Raw genomic sequence first — 27,252 nt, 5'->3', positions numbered from 1 at the left:
AGAGGTATATATATACCTCTTGTTTGATCCTTTTTATGAACTTGTCTGAGTTAATTTTCACACACACACACACACACACACACATATTTATATATCTTAGTGTCATTTGTTAATTAATTTTCCCATATGTGTGTGCTATATTTGTATTTATTGGATAAATCTTCTTTTTCTTACTTCTTGTGTCGTAATTCAAGTTAATCGATCAAGTTGTCCAATGATTTGATTATGCCACATCCGTAAGAATTTAGATTCTATGATTTTTTTTTTTTTATTGTGATGTATGGTTAAAACCGCTTAGTTCATGGCCCGTATTTTGAAAAATTCTAGTGAACACATTATTTATATCAAAAGTTTCATAATTTTTTGTGTTGATCTAGGAGATGAAAGAATTAGAGCTCGAAAACTCACCAACAATACCGCAAGACAAATAACTAATTAAGTTGGTATCAAAATTCATTCTACTTATTAGATAGGTAAATTATGCTAATATATATTTGATGTACCTAGCTATTTTACTGTTAATTATTATACATACTATTTTATCATCGTAAAAAAGTGGATACATCAATCATTTATTAATTGTTAATTATTTCGTGTCGTGTTTATGTTCTCATTTTTTCACCATTCAGCTTAACGAGTTGTGTTCGAGTTGAGCCATTTTTCACACAACACAAACACGAAAACAACATGACAAGCTAACTATTTTTTTGTAATTTATTTATACTAAAATCGGAAGCTTAAATTCATTATTAATTTCAGCCCATTGTTTTTTAAATTACATTGTAGAACACAGATTCACGCTCATTGTTTTCCTAAACCGCAACTCTAGAACATTGTACTCTACCTATAAATTTGACTTAAGACACTCAGTTGGTGTGCACAAACCAGTTGTTATCTTTCCTTGAAGAGGAATATGGTGCTAGTGAAGAGCCTTATATATTGTTTTGAATTAATTATTGACTCAAAATTTACGAGAGGTATATACCTCCTGTTTGATCCTAGTCCTGAACTTCTTCAAGTTAATTTTCGTACACACACACACACACACACACACACACACACACACACACATATATATATTTATATATCTTAGTGTCATGTATTAATTTTCCCTTATGTGTGTGCTTTATTTGTATTTATTGGATAAATCTTCTTTTTCTTACTTCTTGTGTCCTAATTCGGTCTCTGTTTGTGAAACTAGAGCCTCTAAGCACGTCAACTATGAGATCAACCTAATTTGATTAGAAGTTAATTAACTGAGTTGGCCAATGATTTGATTATGCCACATCCGTAAGACTTTAGGTTTTATGAATTTTTAATTGTTTTGTGTCTATGGTTAAAACCACATTGTTTCAGTCTTTCATGGCATATTTTGAAAAATTCTAAAGAACGTACAAGATTCATATCAAAGGTTATTTAACATTTTTTGTTGATCTCGGAGAGCGAAGAATTCAAGCTCAAAAATTCACTAACACTGCATGTAGAGATAAATACCACAAGATCAATAATTATAGTTAGTATCAAAATTCATTCTACTTATTAGACATGTTATGCAATTAAATATCTGATCTACCTATTTCACTAATAATTCATCACACACACACATATATATATAACTTCTTTTTTCAAATTTTCAGGATGTAGCTAAGAGTACGTATATCACACGTCCATTGAATGCGAACACGACGAAAGTCATATAACATCTGCAAGGCCCAATTTCTCAAGCAGTGATTCCTCGTCAAAATGAAAACAGCCAGTCACTTCACTTTTAAATTGTTCTTAATGTCTACAAGTATATGTACATTCAAACATTAATGGATAAATCCTAAACATTAATTCCAAGCATCTTCATAACATCCCTTTTCGACCAACATCGACATTCTTCTTGGCTTATGTATTAAGTTAGGAAATAGGTTTGCGTTGTGATGAAGATTTATAAGCATTCAATATTTTTCCTAGTGTAGAAGGATAATTTAATTAGGGTTTTTTTTTTTTAAAGTCCATTTTTAAAAATTTACTATTCATCCGGCCCAACCGCTACAGTGAACTACTGTAGCAGCCCACTTTTAAAAAAAACCGTTACTACAGTAACGGCGTTACTGTAGCGCGCTACAGTATTTTTAAAATGCAATTTTTTTTCTTCATTTTAGTGCCATTTAGTACATAAATTATCCAAAAAAAAATCATAATTTAGGTATTTTTTATTTTATAAACATATTAAATAATAACCAACATAAAACACAAAAAATCAAGATGTCCATAATCTTTTGCATTTTATTAGTAAATATAATTGTTACTATCGAAAATAACAATCACCTATTGTTACTATCCGGTAGTAACAATTACCTATTGCTATTGCCCAACAGTAACAATCATCTATTGCTACTGCCAGACAATGGCAATCAAGTAACAATAACAATAAAAATAAATTAGAGAATATAATTTAAACCTAATACAATCTTTGCTATCGAAAAGTAACAATCACCTATTGCTACTGCCCAGCATAACAATCACATATTGCTATTGTCCGACAGTAACAATCACCTAACAATAGCAATAAAAATACATTAGAGGATATAATTTAAACCTAATACAATCCTTGATAAAGCATAAACAACCAAATGAATTATAAACCTATAACACAATGACAACAAAATAAAACAAAATCACAATAACTTGAAACTTCCAGATCTAACTAGAAACTTGTTATACGAAATAATTGATTGAATATGGTGGTGAAGTGAAACAGCCCAAAAGTGTAGGCTAAAAGGTAATTTATTTTGCCTGTTGAAACTTAGTTATTATACTCTTGCAACCAGCTTTGGATCTTGACTCTGTCATGCAAGCAAGTGATTCTGCAACAAACAATCTTCTCAGACTGCAAGAGACAATTGAAAGGAAAACATTTCATTATGAGAAAGTAAAGAAACTACTAAGAATATCAAGAGCGATCAAGTTATACCTCTTTGTAACCTATTGAAAGTCGTTTTGCATAATCATTGGCCACATGCTGCTTCTTTGTGCCACTAACTACATCAATTATCCCAAAAAATTCAAAGCATGTGTGCACAGTGCATGCAAAAATTATATACATGATACATCAAATAAGTTGCCACTGTCAAACAATAACAATAACATATTGTTACTGACTTGAGGCTTTTGCTTCCTCAACTCCACAATCTGAAAGTTTCTTTCTTAATATTTTTTTATTCATCATTTTCTCCTAAACCAAACTAAATAGGTAAACCAACCTAACACATTTCCATTCAGATTTCTCAAACTTAATGAGATTTCATACCATATTGCAGGAACATAAAAATCATAGTAAAAGTTTGTTACTGTTAAACAGTAACAATAACAATAACAAGTTCTTATTGACAAACAGTAACAACTAGAGCCTCACTTACATTTTCAATTTTAAGTAAATAATTGACAGAAAATCTTACATATTCAACTACTTAGTATGAAAAAATCAAAATAAGTGAGATTTCATACCCTAAGAACATAAAAATCATAGTAAAAGGTTAATACTGTCAAGCAATAGCAATAACAGGTTATTACTGATAAATAGTAACAACTAGAGCCTTACTTACATTTTCAATTCTAAGTCAAAAATTGACAACAAGCCTTACACCTTCAACTATTCAACATAAAAAAAATCAAAATAATTGAGATTAATTTCATAATCTACAAGAACATATATAAAAATCACAATAAAATGTTGTTACTATCAAACAGTAACAATAACAAGTTGTTACTGCCAAATAGTAACAACCAAAGCTTCACTTACCTTTTCAATTATAAGTCAAGCATTGACAACAATAGTTTCATAGCCAATTTTGCAGAATAATTTGGTACCTTTTCATCTTTAGAGAAGAAACATCTATAATAAGAAGTGTGGTAACTAGCACATATTAGATATATGCTCAGTTCAGAAATGATTGTGTTATTAACATATTTAAGAAAAAAGAAAAAGGAGCTCATAATACATTCTTTACCATAGTCACTGCAAACATATCAATTGGTCTCTCTACGTAAATGTATGAAAAATCCTAAAAGTATGAAAATATATATAATATTTTGAAAGTTAGTCAACTATATATCAGGAAAACACACTTCATAGAGTACATAGATACACAACAATGACAAAGTACATGGAACAAAGATGATGTTCTAAAGGGTGAATGCAAAGCCGATCTTCAATTAGCCAACTACAATATGGAAATGAAAGCTACTCCTGCACCAAAAACTTCATTTCCCAAAGTCACACAACCTAGAGGGTCTTCACCGAAAATGCTCATGTTCTTCCTGTAATGGGTGTGATAGGCATTTTATGTAGAACCAACGATCACAGTACAATCAAAATTTCAAACCCTAAAAATTTCAAAATCATAATTCTTCAAAATTGACAAGCAAGACCATGGGGAAAAGAAAGCTCTTGATTAGAAGAGTAGGAAAATACCATAATCGAGTAGAGTCATCGTCGAGTTCACCTGAAAATTGGTCGGAAAGCTTCTACTTCTTGACGTCGATCTGCTGCCGTCGCTGGGTGGTTGGACGATTGAAGGCCATGGGAAGGAAGAGGAGAGAGAGGCGAGCATGGAGACGTGGGTCTCGCCGCCATCCATGGCCGGACGACGATGCATCGAGGAGAGAGAGAGTGACGGTGAAGAGAGACAAGAGAGAGAACGGTGCTGAGTTTGAAATAAGAGAAATGAGAGAAGGAGTGGGGGAGTGACGGAGAAAGAAACGGAGGAAGGAAAAAAGGACCGGGTTGGTATAAATTGGGCTTCCTTCAAATACCAAAAAAAGACCTGGGTCTTAAAAGTAGTGAAAGCCTAAAATTGGGCTTTATAATCATTTACTTATTTAATTATACGCTTGTCAATTTTGAAGGAAATACATGAAAAATTTATTGGCATTGACCTAAAATGGACTCGCATCCTACAATCCTAGCCATGGAAGAGGTTCTGGCTTGTGACTTGGTTTCCGATTAACAAGGCCCACTGGGCCATTGGCCACTAAATTCTCATCCAAGCCCAATACATTTCAAAGAGTCAAATGGCCCAGCATCTGGAGGTTGTATGTTGGGCAGCCATTTAATTAATTAAAGAGCTCTTATAAAACTGTCTCTCACAATCTCTCATAATATCAGCCAGACTCTTATTATGTGTACTTGAACAATACATGATCTAAGCTCGTGCCTACAGCTTAAAGGTATGTGTTGTCAAAATGTAGGCAATCGTACGTGGTGTCTAAAGTCAAAGGATCAATTACGTACATTATTGAGACATGAATTCTTGTTTGACAAATAGGTGTGTAATTTTACAGTAAATATAAGAATTACACCTATTTTCCACAAATAGATAAATAATGAACTTGCTATTATCTAGGAACATGGTTCATGAATCAAAGAAATGTAACAACTGACAAGGGGACACCCGGCCATAATTTGAATGTTGAACAAATTCTAGCTAGGGATCATAACCTAGCAGCAAAGGAGCAACTCGGAGCAAAGGCTCGACTGTGTTGGGCAAAAATTTTCTGGCAAACAGGAAACATATTGAAGTTGTATTGCCATTGTAGTTGCATTCTGATCCAAACCGAACATTATTCAAAAACTCATCTGTAATGTCACCCCATCCAAATTTTCCAGGATGAGGACCACCCCTTGACCAATCCACCCAAGTAATGCTCCTATTTGAGTTCAACTCACCATACAACATGTGCACAAGTGTTGGAATATAATGCTCATCTGTATAACAAGGAGGGTGACAGAATTGTTGAAAGATTGGGTAGTATTTGCAATCAGAAACAATGTGGAGGGCAAGCTCCCTGTGCACTTCAAACCATTGAGACCCTTTTCGCCAATCTGTGATGTTTATTATTGGCCACATTTCTGGGTTATATCGTCCACGCCCTACCTTTCTTGGGTCATCATATAAGCTTAGGAAGCTTAGATTTGAGCCCATGAGGTGCTCATAAGTGGTTGTAAAGTTAAACAAAGGAATGCATGATTCAGAGAGCAACACAAATCTTTGATTTGAGAAGTCAAGAAGTGCATTCGCTAAGAGGCGTCTCTCGGCATCTAACATTGATGAAGTTCCCCAATAAACTGGCTGCAATCAAATGGAGCATTGGTTAACCAAGGTAGAAAAGACACTAATGGTCTATGTAGTTTAGTTGCCCCTAAACTAGCACTTTCGTCCACATATTTTTTTTTTTTGTCATTTTCGTCCCTGTAGTTTGATTTCGTTGGGTTCAAATTGTCAACTAAGTTCATCTTAGTCCATTTTTGTGGTAAAACAATGAATATAAAAGGACAAAAATGATAATAAATTAAATGAAGCTGTAAAAGAAAAAAATTATAACAATTAATATAACAATTTTAGTCCAACAAATTAAATGCGATATAATGTTAAAAGACTTCAATTTTAGCAAGTTTGGAAGGAACTAACCTGGCTATGAATTCTTCTACCATAGAAGACAGAAGTTTCAGGCACTGATTCATAGAAATCAGGGTGTGCATGCACGTAAATGGAGTATAGGCCATAATGTCCCTCAAAAAATTTCTCCCACAAGGGAGCCAAAGGTAGAGGCCCCTTTGTCAAGAACATGAAAGCCACTTTTGGAACATGCTTATAAGGGTATTCTTCAATTTGAGGAACCATTGATGCTCTCCAAAACAACTCCTCGTCACTCATATTGTGTGCTTGGAGTTTTTGTTCTTTAAGTGAAACACTAGTATAATTAGACGTTCCATTTGTTGAGAAAGATAATACTAGAAATGGAAGCGGTGATAGTGGTGGCGGCGGTGGTGGGGCAAGCCGATTTGGCTGCAGCAGTGGCAGTGATTGGTTTTGAGGTGGTGACGGTTTTAGTGGATTATTAATGAAATTTAGGGAGCCTTGAAAAGTAGTGAATGAGTAGCTCTGGAAATATAAAGTAGCTATGACACCGAGTGACATACCTATAACAAAGAAGAGGAAATGAAGGACATGATTGAATTGTAGATTATGGGTACGGTCCATTGTCATTGAGAGAGGGAGAGAGAGAGAGAGAGAGAGAGAGAGAGAGGCTAGAGAAGTTTTCTAGGTTATATTGCTAATGCCAGTGTTGAAAGCTCTTCCAATTGGACTTTAATTTGTAGGGAAGGTTGCATGTTCATTTCGGAGTGGACTTTCTCCTTATTCGTCAGTCTTTCATAGTTTATTGCATACAACTTGAAAGTGAAGCGTTTGAACATTGGAGGAACAGCAGGTGGCCGGCTGTAAGATAATGGCCCATTAGGAGTTTGCCTCAATAGGAATTTAAGTGGTCGTAAAAAACAAAAAAAAAAACTTTTTGAAACAAAGTGTTTAATTTTAAAGGTAGGCCAAAATGTCCTTCTAGTAATTTATCTCAATTGTGGCTGTGATAATTACAAATTTTTAATTAAATCATAAATTATAATTTATTTCATTTGTTATTTGTTAGTTTTTGAATTTAGTTTAAGCCTTAAGCTAGTTTAGTAATTAGTTTCTAATTAAGCTTTTGAGCTTCAATCTTCGAGCTTGACTCTAAAACCTTAAAATCTTTATAAGCTCTCACTCTCTAATGTGATTCAGTGATTGCATGACAGTAAGACTACTGTGTTTGTAGGAGACGGGCAATCACAAGAATATACTAAACGAAAGAAAAACACAGAGGATCAATTCTTAGACTATCCGATCGATCGGTAGACCAGCAAATTGATCGACCTACTTGCATTGTTAGCTATCACGTCCTCTTACCCATAAGATATCAAAGCAGTGTGCCGTAGATTAATTCAATATTAATCTTGTATTTGAATGGTCAAAGTAGGGCTGGATGGGAGTGGCCAACTAGTGGGTTTGGTCTTGGTCCAAGTCCAACGTACAATTTGATAGAATTAGAGCATCCAACCCAAAACCAATTGGCAATGGGTGGAGAGGCCCAAGACTTATAAGCACATATATTAAGCCTTAGTTTTCCGATGTGGGACATTGCTCCACATTACTCTCAACACAATTCACCATAAAATAATGGAGAATTGCCAGACTCACTAAACAATGAGAAACACAGCACCCAGAAGCACTGCTAAATTTAGGCAGTAAAGTAGCCTCTTTTCTACTCCTTTTGAATGGCCTCCGGTTTTTATGTTCTCCTAGACTCTTCTCCGTTCTATAACTTAAACATACACTAAACCTTGTTTAATATTCAGTTAATTATAGCTATATATCTCTTTGTTTTGACTTTCATGCATGCATGGTTCCATGAATTATTATTAAAGAAAAGAAGAATAATATTTACTAGATAGCTCATTTAGTGATATTCTTCCCTATACATTAATTTTTGGAAGAAGTCTCAAGTTCAACTCTTATGAATATCTGTTTGTGATATTTCTCATCTTCTAGTTTTATCAAGGGTACGTGGATCCTCTCGTAAATATTGTAACCTTACATATATCCAATGGTTTGTGGAGAAAAAAAAAAAAAATTATTCTCGAGAGTTTGATTTTTCTCCATCTAAGTTAAATTTTATAGCTTTTTAGTAAGTATTGTTACACTCGTCAAAAATTTTCTTCGTCAAATTACGTTTACTAAATGATGTAACATTGTTTTAGTGTTTCATGTAGTCAAATTTGGGCTTACTCTGAATCTCAGTTATTTTTAATAAGTAAAATAGTAATATGTGTATTGACACATCATTTATAATTAAGAAATTAATAAGTTTAGTGACTCTAGCATTATTGAACTTTAATTCATGCAATACCAAGCAATGAAAGTTAATCAATGGGAAACTGTTGCAACTTAAACTTTAATTATCTAATTAATTAGGTATTTAATTGTGCTTGCTTGCATAATCTAAAATTTCAACGGATACTTAAAAGAAACAACAACAACAAGGGAAGAAGTTGCTTTGTTACCAATCTGTTACAGTTGGACAAACTAAGAATAAACTCAAGGTCAGAACTATATTTAAACCGTCCAAAATTCAATATTTATCATTTGTTTAATTTTATTTGAACATTCATAGACTTCCTAAAGGATCAGACCAAAAAAAAAAAAAAAGAAGAAAGACTTCCTAAAGGCTGGTTTTAATCACTTCATCAGCATTAACCTTTTTCTCTTTTTTTATAAAGACAAGTCAACAGAAGGTCGACGTTACAAGTTATTCTGGCATTAAAATATCTCTTCCAAGGTAGAAGTTATGTACTACATACTATAGATCTTCTGCATTACTTAATCCCATGTTTGTGATTCTTGTTTAGTTGTTAATGTCAGTTTTATCATCCCCTTTTTGACGCATAAATAATGACGCGTTTTCTATAAAGAAAATGATCAATTAAATTGTTATCCTTCGATAAATTTTAATTTTTATTAAACCCGAGTGTTAGACTAGTCGACTAGATTTAGATTTTGGTCCTTTGACTAGCTAGGTATATATATTTGTAAGTATACATTAATTTTCATTAGTACTTTTTCAACTTCAAGTTGAATCAAGTAAGCTGTAAACTCCACCTAATTAGGACAAACAGTTTACCTGCAAAATTAGCAAAATAACAAGTCATTATTACTTAGGTCTATTGATTTTAACTAATAAATTTTAATAACTTTTTAGTTTAGATACCAAAATTAAATAGCATTTTAGATTAGGTACTAGTTGAAAAGTCAAACAAAATAATAAAGGAAAAGGTATTAAAATTTACAAATATTACATCACATGCCACTACAATTAAAAAATAATAATATTACATCACAAATATTACATTAATTTATACTATTTTGTATTAAAAAAAAAAATCAATCCAATCACAACTTAATTATAACTGCATGTCTTGGTAAATTGAAAGAGACAACTCACACCACTATACTATGTATTATTTTAAGTAAAAATATTGTTTTGACCTCTATTTATATTATATTGTAGTATAATTTCTCTAAAAATAATTCAATTAAATTACAATTTAACTGTGACTATCTCACAACTTAGATGTGACTGTCGTTCAGTCACAACTAAATTTGAAGTTGTGAGTGTCGTACAGTCACAACTAAATGTGAAGTTGAGACTACATTAGCAAATTTTCAAGATAATATAAAAGCCTCAAGGGTAATTTTGTCAAAACCTTATAAATTTTAACTAACACCCATCATATGTAGACCAAAGGACAAAAATGTCAAATAGAAAAGGCTCAAATCAAAGGGGTCAACATATTTGTGACATAATCTAAAAAACTACATTTAAATTTAGTAGTTCAATTGAAATATTATATGGTCTTCATGCTATACCAAAAAATTATTGAGATTTGGTATTTAATCCTAATTTTCTATTATTACTTAGGCTTATTTGTGTTTTTACCACTCATAGTTTCAAACGATTCTCACTTTACCATACAGATGTTTATGTGTCTCACTTTACCACCTAAACACTATTCTCAATGTCCTAGTAAACTTTTTTTCGTCCATTTTGTCACCCAAGTCATCAAAATGCTAACATGGCATAAGTATTTTGGATTTTTCACCCAATTTTGACCACATAGACACTCACCCAACCACATGGCATGGGCAAATTCAACTTTTAATCTACGTGGCATGGTCGAAATTGGGTGAAAAGTTTAAAATATTCATACCACGTCACACTTTTGACGGTTTTGGTGACGGAATGGACGGAAAAAAGGTTCACTGGGATACTGAGAATAGTTGAATAGTAAAGTGAGATAAATAAATATCTGAGTGATAAAAGTGGAAATCGATTGAAATTATGAATAGTATAAACATAATTAAGCCTATTAATGAGTTATGCATAGAACTCTCAAATGATGAAAAATAACAAAATTTTGTATGAGAAGTACGCAAGTGTAGTTTAGGGTCCATCAGTCGATAGTAGTGCCCATGATGAATACCAGTACGCACATAAGGACAAAAGTTAAGCTAGTAACCTGTCGTGACATCAAATAGTAATATTAGCCATATATTAATACGCATATTAGCCATATGTTAATCATATAAAGAGGTCCTTATCAGAACATTTGCAGGGGCACCAAGAATAATAGAATATTAATATTGCAAATCATTTTTTGGGGCACGTAGATGTGTACCAAGCTCATTCTCTTCTTTATATAAACTGTGGAGCAATCTACCATTTCAGTGTACCTGCTCTTTAATTCATTTACTCTAGCTATCATATCCTAGCTGCTTCTCTAGCTACCATGGAATTCATTAACCTGCAGCTGTGCAAATGCATTTGTTTGGGGTTGATGTTGGTATGCATGTTGCGGGCTTGGTCTTCTGAAGCCACTTCTCGCAGTCTTCAAGATGCATCAATGTATGGGAGATACGAACAATGGATGACTCATTATGGACGCGTATACAACGACATTAATGACAAGGAGAAGCGTTTCAAGATATTTAAGGAAAATATTGCATTTATAGAATCTTCGAATAGCAATGCAAACAAACCTTACAAATTAAGCATCAATCAATTTGCAGACCTCACCAATGAAGAATTCACATCAACAAGAAATAGATTCAAAGGGCATGAATGTTCCACAAAGACCACTTCTTTCAAATATGAAAATGTGACCGCAATGCCAACTACTGTAGATTGGAGGAAGAAAGGAGCTGTAACGCCCATCAAGGACCAAGGCCAATGTGGTAAGCGTATAATCATTTGTTAGAGGTGGAATTAACACTATTCTCATTTTAGAATTTAAATGGTTTCTAATTACTACTATGAATTGGGATCAAAATGTAGGATGTTGTTGGGCATTTTCCGCCGTGGCAGCCATGGAAGGAATTACTCAACTTACAACTGGTAAGCTAATCTCTTTGTCTGAGCAAGAGCTGGTTGACTGTGACACCAGCGGCGTACACCAAGGCTGCGAGGGAGGCTTGATGGACGATGCATTTCAGTTTATCAATCAAAATCACGGGCTTAGTACAGAGGCTAATTACCCCTACACCGGCGTTGATGGCACATGCAACACCAAAAAGGAAGCCAGCCATGCAGCCACCATAACTGGCCACGAAGATGTACCTGCAAACAGTGAAAGTGCCCTTCTTAAGGCTGTTGCTAAGCAACCTGTTTCTGTTGCTATTGATGCTGGAGGTTCCGATTTCCAATTCTATTCAAGTGGTGTGTTTACTGGAACCTGTGGAACAAGCCTCGACCATGGTGTTACTGCTGTTGGTTATGGGGTCAGTGATGATGGGACAAAGTATTGGTTGGTGAAGAACTCATGGGGTGCAGAATGGGGTGAACAAGGGTACATAAGAATGCAAAGAGATGTCGATGCAAAGGAAGGTCTCTGTGGGATTGCTATGGAAGCCTCTTACCCCACTGCATAATTTACCATCAAATTAAAATCAATGCCTACTACATATATACCTTGCAGGTATTACAATATTATATCCATATACATACATGTATGGACGTACTTATATGTGTAATACTTAAAGAGATTGTGTACTATACCAAAAAAAAAGAGATTGTGTCTATAAGAACAGCAAGTTTAATTATAAAAATGAAAAATTTCTCCAATAAATTCCTGTCTTTTAGCTGAAGTATCCAACTGTTTAAGAAGAAGAAACATCAGGGTTTAAATCTCTACGTACCCAAGAAGAAGGGGCGTGAAGAAACCAACATGAACATTTGAAAAATACTATGTCCATGATTAAAGACAAACACATTTGCAAAAAAGAAATCAATATTTACCTTGTTGACAGGAGTTTCAAATTAAACGGTTCCACACACATTCAACAACATATACATGCATGTCCACCAAAACATAAAAAGCCCCCAAACAAAATCACCATCAAATATGCAAGAAATAACATATTCAACATCAAAATGAAAACCCAAAAGGAAAAAAAGCTAGGCTCAGTTTAAATATCATAATTACCAATTGCACAAAATCTGACATTTATTGGTTCAAACATGGATTCGTTGTAAATACACTAGTAGGAACACAATATTACAAAATCAATAACTTAGATAATTAAACAATTAAAAAAAATGAGAATGCATGGATCATCATACGTTGGCTGAAGCACCATAGTTCGTTATCCTTAATATTGAATTCATCCCCTCAGGTTGTGGAACTGATGCAACAGGGTGACGGTATCTAGTCTCGAAGATTCAGAAGCCCACACTCAAATAAGGGTGCACTCCCAATATTTAGTCGAATCGAACCTTTCTAAGGAACTTAAGACATACCAGAATTTGTATGGGAGATTATGTGCAAGGTCAGTAAAAATAGGAATATGGATAGGAATATATGTAGCTGGATGTCAGTACCCAACTCTACTATTGCAGGGGTTATATATATGACATAACAAAGTTACCATTGTATCTGATGTATGGGATCATATAAAGTCATAAAGCTTTGCAAACAGCTAATGGATTGAATGGCAAATAAATCTGAATGTATTATAGAAATTGAATGATATGTATTGCAAGGAAGCACTGGCATGATTTGCAATTATAGCTAAAGAAGCAACAACTACCACTAATGAGAGAGATTAAAATTTGAATCAAAAGAAACTTTAAGAAATTAAAAGTCCAGCATTCTTATCATTTACCATTTCAGGGGCAGAATGAGAATGCAAACAAAATATTATGCTCAATAACTGAGTCATCAAACTATACAAGGATATTAATCCTAAATGGCAACATAATCAGTGGCCTATATGAAAAAAAATGGAGTGGACTAAACCCAACAATGGGTATACTTTTTGGGCCTATATCAAACTATCTATAAAAATAAAATATATTTGTATGTGCACAATCATTTTTCTCCAATAAAAAGAAAAACACCTTTTACATTCTTTTGGAGGAACATATATGTGCACCCAAAGGTAGCATGTCTTTGAGGGATGATTGGGAATACATGAGGTTCTTTTATTATTGATCTTTACATTGAACCCTTAAGCCTGCAGTTTTAGAAAAGAAGATATAATGAGAATTAACAGGGAATGATGTAGTATGTACTTCGACATGCATACCTCCCTTTGTATCTCTTTGGTTAGTATTTTCATGCCTGAACCCAAGTAGCTAGCAAGGCTCAGACTCACACGTCCCTGATGATGACCATTTTAGGAGTTGTGTTGTTTGCATAATTCTATACTTGAACCTTCTTATCAAGATGATAAATTACAAAATGATAAAAGTAGAATCAAATGAAAAAAGCTTAACTAGATATGCATAGAACTTGGTTTATGCACATCCAATGTACACACAGGAACTTAAGTAGCAAATATAATGTTATTGCCTTAGACAGATCCCGATCCATATATAAATGGACATTTGGAGCAAACCGATATGCAAACATTGAAGATACAAGTACGAAAGTATACACTCACCACATCCTTTCTAAAATTCATAGTACGCCTCCATGAACATACATAATATACAAAAAGAGGAAGCAACTTTAGGAACATAATAACCAGTTTAGTTATAGCCTTATAGGTACCGTCATTTCCACTTAACAACCATTTACAACATGTGGGAGAAGGAATTTTGAAGTAGGAACCTCATTTTTAGAGAAGTATAGCTTTCGACTACACTATGTACTCTGGCCAACCCTCCTTAGATCTTAAGATAGACAGTGGTAAAAATTATTAACCCCGAAAACAATATTTCAATCTTATAAAAAAAATTTAAAAACATTACAATAAATACTACACCAATGACATGGAGTGCAATGTGGCTTTGCACCAAAAGTGTATGAAATGAAATGGACAGATTAGTATAACTGTATAAGTAATAAACATAAACATATAATATCAGCAACCACAACATGGAGTTAATTTTTGTAAAATTAAGAGCAGGAACAACATTTTTCTTGCAAGGACAACATATATTCCTAAGACAATAAAAAAGACAAGATCTATTAATCTAACTATCTGTTTCAACTTTCCAGAACAATAACACCACATAAATGCCACCAAATAAATTTACAAGCAGCACATACAATTCTCTTCAAATATTCATAATTAATGTTAATCCTCAACAGATATAACCCATTTAAGTTGTTCTCAAACACTAGTTGAGACAGAAGTGATGATGATTGAGACAAAGTCTAGCAATGTTAGATTTTATTTTTTATATATAAGATGGCAATGTTAGAAATTACAACATCAAGTTCTCCTGCTCAATTTTTTTCTGAAAAAAATAAAGGAAATTTGATCATTTCTCGTTTGCTACCTTATAATGTACAAGAGGAACTGAAATAAAGTATTTGATGGAAAAGGTGAACAATTATCTCGAAAAGGTGGATGCTCTTTGAACAGGTAAGCCAATCAAACATAATCACCTAAGTTAAGCACTTTGAAGCCACACTTCTCAAGCATTATGGAAGCCACCACTCAGGGAAACCATATTTCAACTGCATGGCAATATTTACATGTTTGCTTTCCTTTCCCACCTTTCCTTTGTGTCCAGCCTAGCAACATAGTAACATAAGATTATAATCAATAATGAAACAATACAATGAAAGCTACGTTAATCATGAGCCAAACAGATCATCTCAAAGCTATCTTCCTATGTTCAGTCATACATATGATATAAAATACATGGGGCACAATCCACACGGAGTGCACAAACATGGACACGTGTGCGCACATACACACGCACACAGTGGGGAATAAGTTGGTGACTTCACATCCATGAAACTAGCTTTTCTAATGTATACATGAGTGCAGTGTTGTACGGATGTGCCACAAAAGTCCCACAATATCTAGTGTCTACGCATGCATGCATACAGTTTAAATATATTTGCATATTCCTAAGTAGACATATCATACCCCCAGTGTAACTTCTGGGGCTTCTTTGGTGCATCATGATAGGCTGCTATGTCCTCTTTCTGTACAAAGGAACTGCTTTCTTTCTTGTGGCTCTCATCGTTAAAGACAGTTGAATTTTCAATTGTTACAATTGAATCTTGATAAGCAGAGTCACTAAGGTATTTTCTTTGAGATTTTCCAGTGCCACCTGTGATTCCCTTAAAGATTAGACAGAAAATAAAGGCCTCTGAAAGGGGGAAAACAAACACAACCAAGGAAACCAAGGAACCTTTTGGTTTCTTTTCAATCTTTGATTTTGATTTTATCTGTAAACGCCTCCTGTGCAGCTCCTATAATGTTCAAGAGATTAAGCATTTAGTAATGAAAGCGTTGAACAGCCTAGGAAAGTTCATTAAGAAAAAAGAAACCCTAAACCACAGAATTTATATCCAAACATCTCCCAAAGGAAAGCATGTGTAGCAATATGCATTTCTGCATTCCTAAGAAATGAACCAGCATTTGAATTCTAAACAAACGCAGTTGCATGGTCTTGGACAGACTAAAAGAGTCCTAATTTAGAACATCATAGTAGAGCAAGGCTGTCCAATTTTATTTGAACTACTAATTATACCCTTCTTGCGTTGTATGTTGCCTCCAGCATCAATGTTGAACAAGAGACACTTTCCTAGTTTCTACCTTCAATGCCCCAACGGCCAAAGGCATTTTGAAATTCCATCCAATACCTCAGGTGGCTATTAGAAAGAAAAATTTCCGGTAACCTTGGAGAGTAGATATTCATAAGTATAAATTTACTTTTAGCTGAAACATAAATACAATACAAAGAAATATTGTGGTGAAATAGCATTCTTGCTGCTTCCTAAACTGAGAAGTTGTAACTGGGTCCTGTCTAAGTTTTCCACCCTTGTTCAGAGGTGTCTGTATTTAATGGTGCTTATAACATATTCAAAATAGATCAACAATAGTCCTATGAAAACTACAAGGACCCAATTACACTAATTGTTCACAAGTTTAAGGATGGATCCAAAATTTCAAAAAAATAAAAAACGCACAAACAAATCAACAACCAAGTGAAAGACCCAAATACCAAAAATTGGCAGTTAAAGCTTCCGGATAAAAACCATTCAAACCAGTTTACCGAATTATACTAATTTTCCTCATACAAGTTAATGATCATATACAAAGTCACTAACATAAGAAGTGCCTCAATTCATCAAATGGGTCTCTATTTTTCCGTATAAAGGTTCGGTAGCATAAGAGTACCTGAAACTTGGAGAGCTGGTTTTGGGTGATGCCTTTAGGCTTGTAATAGGGCTGTAAAGAGGGTGTTGATGCAATTGCTGCTTCCTTTCTCTCCTCTTCTTTGTCTACTTCCTTGCCCATCTCCTGTTTTTTTCCACTTTTTTATTTTTTTTCTTTCCCCCTTTCTGCAAAATTCCTCCATTTATTTATTATAGCCATACTTCAAATTTTGGGGAAAAAAGAAAAATGGGAAGCTTCTATTGATACCCTTATATGCTAACTATACCCCTCTTATGAAATATTTTGCTGAACTTCCTATTTTGTCCTCAAATAAAATTAAAAATTAAAAAACAAATAAAAGTTAGAAAATTAAGATTAAATACTAATTCTATGTATGTGCATGCCTTTTTGTGTTTGTATCATATAATTAAGTGTAGAAGTAGAAATATGCATGTTAATTTGAATGTATGAGAGAGAGAGAGAGAGAGAGAGAGAGAGAAACTCTTGTACATAAGTTATTGGAGTGTGAGGTGAGAAAGAGGTGTAAGGTCAAACATTTGGAGGTGTGAGAATAAATTTTGAGGTTCGGGTATAGGGAAATGTAAGGCATCATGTTACAATATTTAATGTTATTGACCGTTCTATATCATTATAAATTAATTTTAAATTAAATACTCTAATTTTTATAATTGGCTGCAGTTGTAAAATGTCTTATTTCTCTACATTTTGTAATATCTGATCCATTAAAATAATTTAATGACTCTCAATTCGCTACATCAGCTAGCATAAATTTTTGGTTTCAGAATTGAGAGAGTAGCTTACCTAGCCCTGTATCCTATCTACACCCAATAATTTTTCTAGGAATTGGGATCCAAAATCTTCTCTTTCATTATATTTCTCAAGGAGACATTAAATAATTCTCCACCTTTTTACCCATCTAAGCTACTGTTTCCTTTTTATCACTCTTTCTCACAAATCTAACAATTTCTACCTCCTAAGTCCTAAGTGGCCAAAAAAAAAAAAAAAAAAACAATTTCTACCTCCTCTCTCATGACAGAGATCTCTCTATTCACAAAGACTGGGGCTCTATCTCCCCCCTAAAGTCCTATGATCATTTCAACAAATTTGGAAAAAAAATAATTTACTATATATATGCTACATATGCTTGAGTTTATTTATTCACTGGCCCAGAGCTAATAATAGTCAATTATGACAACAGATCATTCCAACGATTTAATAACGCAGCAAATCTAGTCACAGGTCCAAAATCCCCCTCTTAATTTCTGTCTACCAATACTTTGATTGATCCTTAACCAATATAATAGAAAGAAAATGGTGCATTCTCTTACTAACCAAACACCCAAAGAGACATGTTCTTTTGCTGACCATTTAACCTGAGTACCGAAGTATCCATTCTTAAAGATACATGGGATGTATTGACTTCTCAGACCTCCTCTGCGGGGTCGTATTGTTTTTAGGCAATCTTTTACAGTTTCGGCACACATATTTTGTCCGTTGGATCGCGATCAAGAGTTTTTGACTTGCACATCAAGAAGATTATGATCAAGGGAAACTTTGAGAAAAAGATCAAATCCAAAGATTATGATCTATGGCAACACCTGTATAAAAAGAGTCACGCTCAACACACAGAAATTTCGTAAAAGAGGTGGGATGAATAGGCTAGACTGAAAGAAATCCTTGACTTTAATTCCACCCACCACCAAAGTGCCAAAATTCATTGTAGATTCTAGCATATATAATCCACATAGCCCTTATGACCTGAAGGAGTAGTGTGCAACAGCTATGGAAATTCCCTATAGACACCATTTTATCCGGTTACAATCAAGGTTCAAGCTCCAAACACAAGAACACGAGCGGTGAACTAGGCAGCATCCCATGACAAGGAGTGGTGATGCCTATGCTAAGGCCAAAATTCAAAGCTGCTGTGGGATTTCTGCATTCACTTTTTGAATCATATCATAATCAAGTTGCAGCATTCAGAGCACCCTCTATTTCCTCCAATGATCGCCCTTTCGTTTCAACAACATTACCCGCTATGTACAAGACAGCAAGAAGACAGACGCCAGCAAATCCCAGATACACTGAGCTGATCCCAAACTTGGTTACAAAGCTCAAGAAATAGAGGCCTACGAAGAAGTTTGAAATCTGATAAAACAGAATAAACATTCAGTTCATAAATGAGATAAGGGAGGTCAATAGATGGAGGATTACAATATAGGCATAGTCAACATAACATCATCAAAGTAAAAACACATCTTTTCTTTGGAGAGCAAAGTAAAAACAAAATCATGTAAGCATAAAATCCTTCGCTTCATTCATTTTTATTCAAGACAAAAAACAAAGTAATAGGGTTACATGGTTAAACAGGCATACCAGATATGTATATACACCTACCTGTATATGTACATAGAGATAGATGTGAATATATGCATATCCAAATGCAGGTGTAGACAATAATACAAAACCATTGGCCTAAGAAAAATGATTATCTCTTTTGCAGTCAAGTTCTTTTTATTTTAATCAATTAATTATCTAACAAATTTGTCTTCTTTCCTCCATCTTAAAAAAAAAAAAAAAATAGAAATAAGAGGCATGCTAAAGTAATTACTGGAAGACTTTAATCCTTCTGACATATTGATTGGTTGGGTCAGGTATTACTTATTACCGACAGTGGTTAAACCAAAACAAAAAAATAAATAAAATAAAAATATAAGCCTTTTCTATAATCACTTACCCAGTGCATGCCCAATGACAAAGCAACTGCTTTTGCTCTGATTCTTGAAGCAAATATCTCTGGAAGAAGAAGAGCAGGCACAGGGCCAGCACCAAGTGAAAAGGACAATACGTAGCTGTTAAACAAAATGAAAACCATTTTTAGATAGGAAATTAGCCTTTAAAAGGGGAAGAAGTGTGGTTCTGTTTTATCAAGGAAATATCTAACTTACAGAACAGTCCCAACAACGGCAAGGGTGCCAGAATATGGAGCCAGGACCTTCCAAGTAAAGGACAGAGAGAGTAGCAACATTGAAGCAGCCTTACCAAACCAAGAGAGAGAAAGTTATTGGTAAATATGATAAAGAGAGAAACAAAACAGAAAATCATTTTCCCATAATTTCAGTTAAAGCATCAACACAGCCAAAGCTATTTTCAACATATGGACAATGAACAGTTTCTATCACAAAATCCCTCGCAAGAAGCCATATAACGTCAATGTACAGGACATAAAGAACAAACAAAGTGACACTTTAACATGAGTTTTTTCAAGAAAATGAAATTTTCAAGCCTCATGACCTGTGACAAAGTAATTTATCTATGCAGGTAGTGTAAGTAATGTGATGAGTTTTTCAAGTATAATGTGATGTATCTTTTTACAACAGAAGTGTGAACAAAATAAAATCATATATCTGGACACTACTTATTAATAGGAAAATCTATTCTTCACAATGTGAAATACAAGATAATTTCCAGTGGAAGATGCCAAAAATGCAAGCTATGTACTTGATACTACATATTTGATTACAATGAATATCAGTACAATATTTTACATTACACACATTTATAAATAATTTCTTACTGATATGGACCACTAATAGGTGAATGATTGTTTGAATGTATGGTCCAGATTCACAGTCTGGAAATAAATATCCCAACCAATCTTTCCAGAGAAGATTACCCCACATATATAAATATATATATATATATAGGTAATGTTCTTTTGCTAGAAAGCCTCACAACATTACAATGTTTTGTTTCCAGGCTGTGAATCTGAACATCACGTTTAGTCAAGAGTCAACCTAATCAATGATCCAAATTCATTGTCTGGGAAGGGAAAATTAACACACACATATATAGAGACATACACATGTGCACACAAAGCTTCTTAGATGGGATCTCGTTGGGTCTAACAATATACCAGTTTTCTTTATATTTCTTACACTTTGGATTCCATGTTACAACATGGTTAGTTACCTTAGGGTGTAAAATAGCTTTAGTGTATGGCGCAATGGTAAAGTGGTAAACCATAAAACCAAAGCCCTTAATGGGATTTTTCAAAAATAAAATAAAATTGCTGACATTCAAATAGCAAGGCACACTGTTCGAACTGTGCGGGATCCCGCAAAGAGAGATGACGTCTAAGAAGCGAGCTCTATATATGTATGTGTATAAGTATATAGTCTTGATCACATGGCCGTCGAAGACCATGAAAATCCTTGGTTGCCAAACATTGGCTAAAAATCCAATGGATGAGATTCAAACTTGCATCAAATCCAAATGAAGTATTTTACTTTTTCAATTAATGTGAGCGATTGTGTGTTTATTTACTTCAAACAAAGAAATAGATATATAATGAAAATAATAATACCATTCCACCGAAGCTTGTGAGTAGAAGACTTTTCCTTCCTTGTTTGTCCATCAATGAGGATGCAACAGTTGTGCCTGTAATGAGATCATTCCTGGTTTTAGAATCCACAAAATGAGAAAAACAAAAAAAAACACACATTTTCCAAAATTCTGTGGGAAAGATAGCAAGAGACTGACCAAGGACATTTGCTGCTCCAACAAGAGCACTGGCTGCAACGTCAGATGTAATGCCAGCACTGCGGAAGACAGAAGTAGAATAATATACCACAGCATTTATCCCAGCCAACTGTTGGAACAAGAAAAGTGCAGCACCAACACTAACAACTGCACAAAGACATATGTCAGCGGAGAGAAATGAACAAATAACTTTGCAAACATGAAAAATATGATTTCCATATTAGGTAAACCTTTCGAGTAGCGGCTACTAAACAGATCAAACCAGCCTGCTTCAGGCTCAGTAGAGCCTTGACTTGCTGATCTTAAACCAAGCATAACCTCAGTAATGCTTTCTTTTCCAAATAGTGTTTTTGTGGCCTTTTCAGCTTCAGGAATCTTTCCTTGCTGCAAAAGGATTTAGCTTAGCACTTCCACTAAAAATGATTATGAAACAATCATATCCTATGAAGAGCTGAAAAGAATGAAATACAAATTGCAGATATAATCTTTGCTGATATTTGATTGAACAGTCTTGAAAACCTGAAAGAGCCATCTAGGACTTTCTGGTGAAACTGACATTCCTAATGCCAATAGAACAGAGGGTACTACTGCAATACCAAACATTGTCCTCCACCTGATAAAATAAATATATAGATAAAATGAGAGAAAAGTTCATATTTAAAAAAGACCAAAGCTAGGAAAGACTTGTATACTATGTCTCTCCATATATGAACAGTAATATCAAAGTTCTTAAACATGGTTTGATCTATTCAATTCTCATCAATAGTAAACCAAATGAAAAATTCATTCAAGTATTTACTAAAATTTCATAAGCACATTCTCTTCCAGGAAGAATAATCCCTAGAGAATGATAAAAACATTACATTGGAGATGAATAGAAAATATTACAATACACGATTTTGCTCACTGGAGTAAAGTAACTAAGATTGCTCACTAGATTAGATCAATCTAGGTAGGAGGTTAATTTCCCTTTTTTTTAATAGGAAGCAAATTTTATTAACATTAAATAGGATGTGGATATTTTATGGGATAAAGTTCATTTTTGGGTATCAGTATGGGCTTCGGTTTCTTCAGACTTTCAGAAATTTCCTTTCTATGCAATTTTCTTTTTCTGACTGGGCTAGTATTATTTAGGGGGATTAGTACTGTTTGTAATGTTTATTCATTATAAATTTTCTCTCTCTCACACACACACAAAATGATTCACAAGGAAAAGAAAAGGTGAGGATAAAATACCATAAGGGATTTGCTGCTAAAGGTAATCCAGCCACCAATGCTCCAAGAATCCCAATACATATAAAAAGCTGGTTTACAGATCCAAGCGCACCACGAATTTCAGTTGGAGAGATCTGCCCATTAGAGAATAGTGTTGGTTGACAGTGCATTCAAAACGTCAAATGTCAACAAATTCAGAATGTCAATGTATAAACATAAATAGTACCTCAGATATATAAAGTGGGACGATAGCAGATGAGATGCCAATTCCAATGCCAGAAAGTAATCGGCCAACTATCATTGCCTGCACACTCTGGGCTGTTGCACTGAAATATTAAAGAAAACTATTAAGTATTGGTTTCTAACATGTATATCAAAGATCACAACCTCATACTCAATGGAAAAAGAGAGACCATAAAAATGCTCCAACTGCTAGTGGAATCGCATCTAATTGAAAAGTCCTAGTTCGGCCAAACTTGTCAGCCAATGATCCACCAGTAAATGATCCAACTGTGGCACCAGCTAGAAGCGCACTAACAACCCACCCTGCAAAAGATGTTATATTGTGGAATCAATGAACTATACAATCTTGAGAGAAAATAGCATAATAAAACAATCTTAAATTTAAGGCGCACATTACATATGTCATATTTAACTAAATATAGGGAGCCATTGAAATAACCTAAAATACAGCATTTTGTTATAAAATGATGACAGTGCTAGACAATATATTCCCTCCTTAATTTGGCAATGTAGGCCTCCAGAAATAGGCAAATGGTGAACATTTGCTTCACGACACACTACATGAATCATAACCATATAAGAAGAGAAAGAAACAGGAAAACAAAAGAAAACTGTTTCTATGATTTAAGCTATTTTTCACAGATTTAATCATCCAAATAAGTGGACTTGCCTTGTAATACAGCATTTTCAGCAATACCAAGATCCTTCGATAGGTACTCAAGAGCACCATTTACCACCCTACAGAAAATAGAGACAGATACCAGAGTAAGCCTTGCACAGAATTAAGTTATACACTGAACTATTGTAGAAAGAGAAATCTTTGCAAGATGCCATGACTTGCACACATATCCCGTGACCAATTTGAAAAATTATTTCTTATTTAGCATGTCTTTTCTTAGTCAAATTAAGATTGAATTAAGAAGTCCAGAATAAATAGAAGATCATGTCTTTTCTTAGTCAAATTAAACCGTACCCCAGATGATAACCAAACAAAATGGCTCCAAGACAAGCAACACCAACATATGGCAATACTGTTCCAGAAGACTTTGCCTGAGGCTTGGGGGGAACAAGATTCTCCAAATCCCCATCTGCATCTTAATAAAATACATTATTGGTAAGAAACACAAATAAATCAAAATCCAAAATACAATGCTCCAGTTAGGTATTGGAATCCAGTTATTAAATCCCACAGAAACTGATGCATTTCAGAGATAATACTATAGAGCCTCCTGGTAGTAATTATTAACCTGCAAGTGCAAGTGGATCTGTTTTTTGAAAACTAAATGTAAGGCCATGCAACACCATCCATGAAGCAGCCAGATTGACGCAGTATATGCAGTTAAATACAGTCGGAGTTTAATGATTATGCAAACGAATTTTTCTTGGAGCAAGCATAAGCAATAGAACTTCGGACTTAGAACTGAGTTTTATGAAAGAAAAAATTTGTAAGATAAATTTCAAGTAAATATATTAAACCCAAGAGCCAAATTTGCCATAAAATAGCCAAGAGGAAACCATTATAGAGACAGTGACATGTTATCAAACAAACAATAAAATGAGGCTGCCGTATCAGTAAACCAAGAAAGTTCGATAAAGAACTAAGCAGCTCTTAATAACAAATAGACAACAATACTCCTATCAAAAAATAGAAAACAATACAAATTAGCAGATTTTGATTAAAAAGAAAAAAAGAAGAAAATAGAATTCACCAAAATATTATCAAAAGCTAACAAATAAGCAAAAATGAACAAGTGCGATTAAGACAGTGATCAACTAACCAGAAGCCTGAGCCTGGACTGATCTGGCTTTCAAAGAGGACATGGAAATCCCATCAAATCCCCTTGCAAGCTTGGCTCCCATGGCCGCAGAACTGAGGCTCAATCCACCACAGCAAGTGCTCCTATCTGTTGTGCACAGATTTCTCGACCATGTACTTGTTCTATTTCTCAATTCACCAAAACCCAATACCCTCCTTTGGTTTTGGACCCCAAAGCCTAAGTTCCCTTTTGGTAAACCATAGGTTGACGCTTGCATATTTACCTGCTGATCAATACCCCCATTAACAAAAAAAATAAAAGTCAAAGATAATAAATACCCATTTAAAATTAAGCAGTCTAGCATGGAAAAAACCAATCAGATATGAAATATAGCTTAATTCAATGCAGAAAATAGTCAAATTAGAGTATGGCATTAAAGAGCAAGTAGAGCAGATCATGGATAAAATCCTTTAAAAAAAAATAAGATCGGTAAATTGACTTGTAACAATGCCATTATATGAATTTTGTGAAACAAACTTTATAACTCTAGAAATTAGTTACCAAAGTGAAGTTGAGACTTGAGAGTATCACAAACAAAACCCAGAAGCCGATCGACCACTCTGTTGTGCTCTGCTTTGGAATCGGCTTTTAGTGACTGAGAGTATTGGGAAGTCCGCTGAAAATGAGTTGAAAAAGGAGGCACTGTTTGCGTAGAAAGCAGTTTGTCACCAACACAACAACAACTACATAGTGGGTGGAGAATCCTACCCCGTTACTACTTACTCTATAATCTATTAATCTATATTCCCAATTCCGATTTTTTCCCTCACATTTGATTGACAGGATATTCCATTAATAATTTGAAATTACATTTTTGTAAATTATTTGAGAGTAATAGTTAGAAAAGGAAATGGGTTGAATTTTTATTTTTGGACGTTATGATAATTACGCGGGATTCTGGATTAGATTTGGTTGCGTTGGAGATTTCGCAGGTTGCACGTGACGTGGGGACACGGGCATTGCTTGTGTCACTCATTGTGTGGCCTCTCTCCATTGTACAACTCTTTTTTTATTTTAATTTTTTTTTTTTTGTAGAGTAGTGCTATTTTCAAATCTTCCTGTCGGTAAACTTATAAGGATAAATCATAAATGTCAAACTTCACTACTTTTTTTTTTTTTTAAGATTTATGGGGCGGGGTTCAAACTTGAGTGGAGAGAGGCAAATTCTATGATCTTTCTACCTGAGCTGTCCACCAACTGTTTCACACTTCACTCTTATATTTTTTATTGTCGTGGTTTAAAATATTTTTTAGTCTTATTCAAAAATCAGAATTTTCTCAAAGTACGTATGAATCACATGGAAGGTAGAATCCTCCTTTTAGGTCCATCAATTGATAATTTCACACATGTGGATTATGATTCTATTCTCCACGTGACCTGCACACACACTTTATTTTACATATTTGATAAAATATTAATTTTTTAACAAAATTGAAAATATTTTAAACCACAATGGTAATATTAAAAAAATTAAAACTTCTAGAATAAGATGGAAATATAATGTTCTATCTAAGTGGAGCCACCATTGGATAATGTTTTAAAATTAAAAATTGATGGTGTTTTTGCTCCCATGTCTGGTGTTAGAGGTGTTGAGTTCTTCTTCATGATAATCATGGGGTTATTGAGGTGAGTAGAGCCCTTCCCTTTCGGTCGGTATCTCCACCCCACAATATTCATAAACTTTGGCAGTTCTTTTTGAATTGTAGTCATGTTTGGATGATGGATTCATGTCCATTAATGTGCTTCAGTCGGATGCTTTGGCAGTCATCGTCTACAAATACATGATGATGGTTTAGCTCTAAACGGACACCTGTTAAGAGTTTATTTTTCCATTTTGATAACTTTTCTTTCAGGTATATGTCTTGTTTTTGCAACACCGTGGCTCATACAATTGCTCATTATGTTATGTCTATTAGTCATTCTTAGATTGGGATGGTATTGTTCCTTCTTGGCTCGAGCCCAACCTCCTTGCTAATCATGTATCTTCTTAGCATTCTTTAATAAATTTGCCCTTTATTGAAAAAAAAAAATATATATATAAAGCAAATTTAATAAATAAAAGAGCAAATTACATTTTAATATCCTAACTATACCTCATTTTTCAATTTAATACCTCAGTTTTAAAAAGTTGCATTATCATACCTTAACTTTCATTTCATTTTGTGTCAATTTCATACCTCTGTTATATTTTCTGTTAAAAATGCTGTTATTTATTGACGTGACATACGCAGACCTCACCTCTAGGCATACGTAGACCCCACCAATAATAGCCACATGAATTTTTAAAATATTTTATTTTATTTTTAATTACTTTTTAAAAGATTTTTTTTGAATTTTTAATTAATTTATTTCCTTTTCAAATGTTTTATTGGTTT

The 27,252-nt window shown here is 34.0% G+C and overlaps 4 protein-coding genes and 1 long non-coding RNA gene across 7 annotated transcripts; 1 reads left to right on the top strand and 4 right to left on the bottom strand.

Annotated features, from left to right (window-relative positions):
* Positions 1 to 2,254: 2,254 nt before the first annotated feature.
* LOC147286533 (uncharacterized) lies at positions 2,255 to 4,734 on the bottom strand. The gene is made up of 2 exons (XR_015122003.1): positions 2,963 to 4,734; positions 2,255 to 2,878 (listed from the first exon to the last, which is right to left on the bottom strand). It is a non-coding gene; the product is annotated as an uncharacterized LOC147286533 (long non-coding RNA).
* Positions 4,735 to 5,474: 740 nt separating this feature from the next.
* LOC147286532 (glycosyltransferase BC10-like) lies at positions 5,475 to 7,031 on the bottom strand. Its single transcript, XM_086239186.1, has 2 exons — positions 6,459 to 7,031; positions 5,475 to 6,119 (listed from the first exon to the last, which is right to left on the bottom strand). The coding sequence occupies exons 1-2, from the start codon at positions 7,029 to 7,031 to the stop codon at positions 5,475 to 5,477; spliced, it is 1,218 nt and encodes a 405-aa protein (XP_086095312.1).
* Positions 7,032 to 11,209: 4,178 nt separating this feature from the next.
* On the top strand, positions 11,210 to 12,729 carry LOC147286531 (senescence-specific cysteine protease SAG39-like). The gene is made up of 2 exons (XM_086239187.1): positions 11,210 to 11,654; positions 11,755 to 12,729. Exons 1-2 carry the CDS (start codon positions 11,210 to 11,212, stop codon positions 12,345 to 12,347), a joined length of 1,038 nt encoding a protein of 345 aa, XP_086095313.1. The 3' UTR covers positions 12,348 to 12,729.
* Positions 12,730 to 15,080: 2,351 nt separating this feature from the next.
* LOC147286530 (uncharacterized) lies at positions 15,081 to 17,246 on the bottom strand. Its single transcript, XM_086239188.1, has 4 exons — positions 17,064 to 17,246; positions 16,072 to 16,132; positions 15,804 to 15,990; positions 15,081 to 15,442 (listed from the first exon to the last, which is right to left on the bottom strand). The coding sequence occupies exons 1-4, from the start codon at positions 17,181 to 17,183 to the stop codon at positions 15,400 to 15,402; spliced, it is 411 nt and encodes a 136-aa protein (XP_086095314.1). The 5' UTR covers positions 17,184 to 17,246; the 3' UTR covers positions 15,081 to 15,399.
* Positions 17,247 to 18,164: 918 nt separating this feature from the next.
* Positions 18,165 to 25,701, bottom strand: PGLCT (plastidic GLC translocator). Of its 3 annotated transcripts, none has more exons than XM_086240353.1 (14): positions 25,379 to 25,701; positions 24,839 to 25,100; positions 24,034 to 24,148; positions 23,731 to 23,798; positions 23,231 to 23,363; positions 23,044 to 23,143; positions 22,839 to 22,951; positions 22,122 to 22,215; positions 21,833 to 21,986; positions 21,603 to 21,749; positions 21,427 to 21,500; positions 20,009 to 20,097; positions 19,798 to 19,912; positions 18,165 to 19,208 (listed from the first exon to the last, which is right to left on the bottom strand). In XM_086240353.1, the coding sequence occupies exons 2-14, from the start codon at positions 25,092 to 25,094 to the stop codon at positions 19,026 to 19,028; spliced, it is 1,641 nt and encodes a 546-aa protein (XP_086096479.1). In that variant the 5' UTR covers positions 25,095 to 25,100; positions 25,379 to 25,701; the 3' UTR covers positions 18,165 to 19,025. The 3 variants fall into 3 exon arrangements, with proteins under 3 accessions (XP_086096479.1, XP_086096478.1, XP_086096477.1); XM_086240352.1 differs by having other exon boundaries at positions 24,034 to 24,154; positions 24,839 to 25,103; positions 25,379 to 25,700; XM_086240351.1 differs by having other exon boundaries at positions 24,034 to 24,154; positions 25,379 to 25,699.
* Positions 25,702 to 27,252: the final 1,551 nt, after the last annotated feature.

This window comes from Dryas octopetala, chromosome 4, assembly GCF_963921425.1.
Source record: "Dryas octopetala chromosome 4, drDryOcto1.1, whole genome shotgun sequence".
Lineage (NCBI taxonomy): Eukaryota > Viridiplantae > Streptophyta > Magnoliopsida > Rosales > Rosaceae > Dryas > Dryas octopetala.
This window is presented reverse-complemented; position numbering and strand designations above follow the sequence as displayed.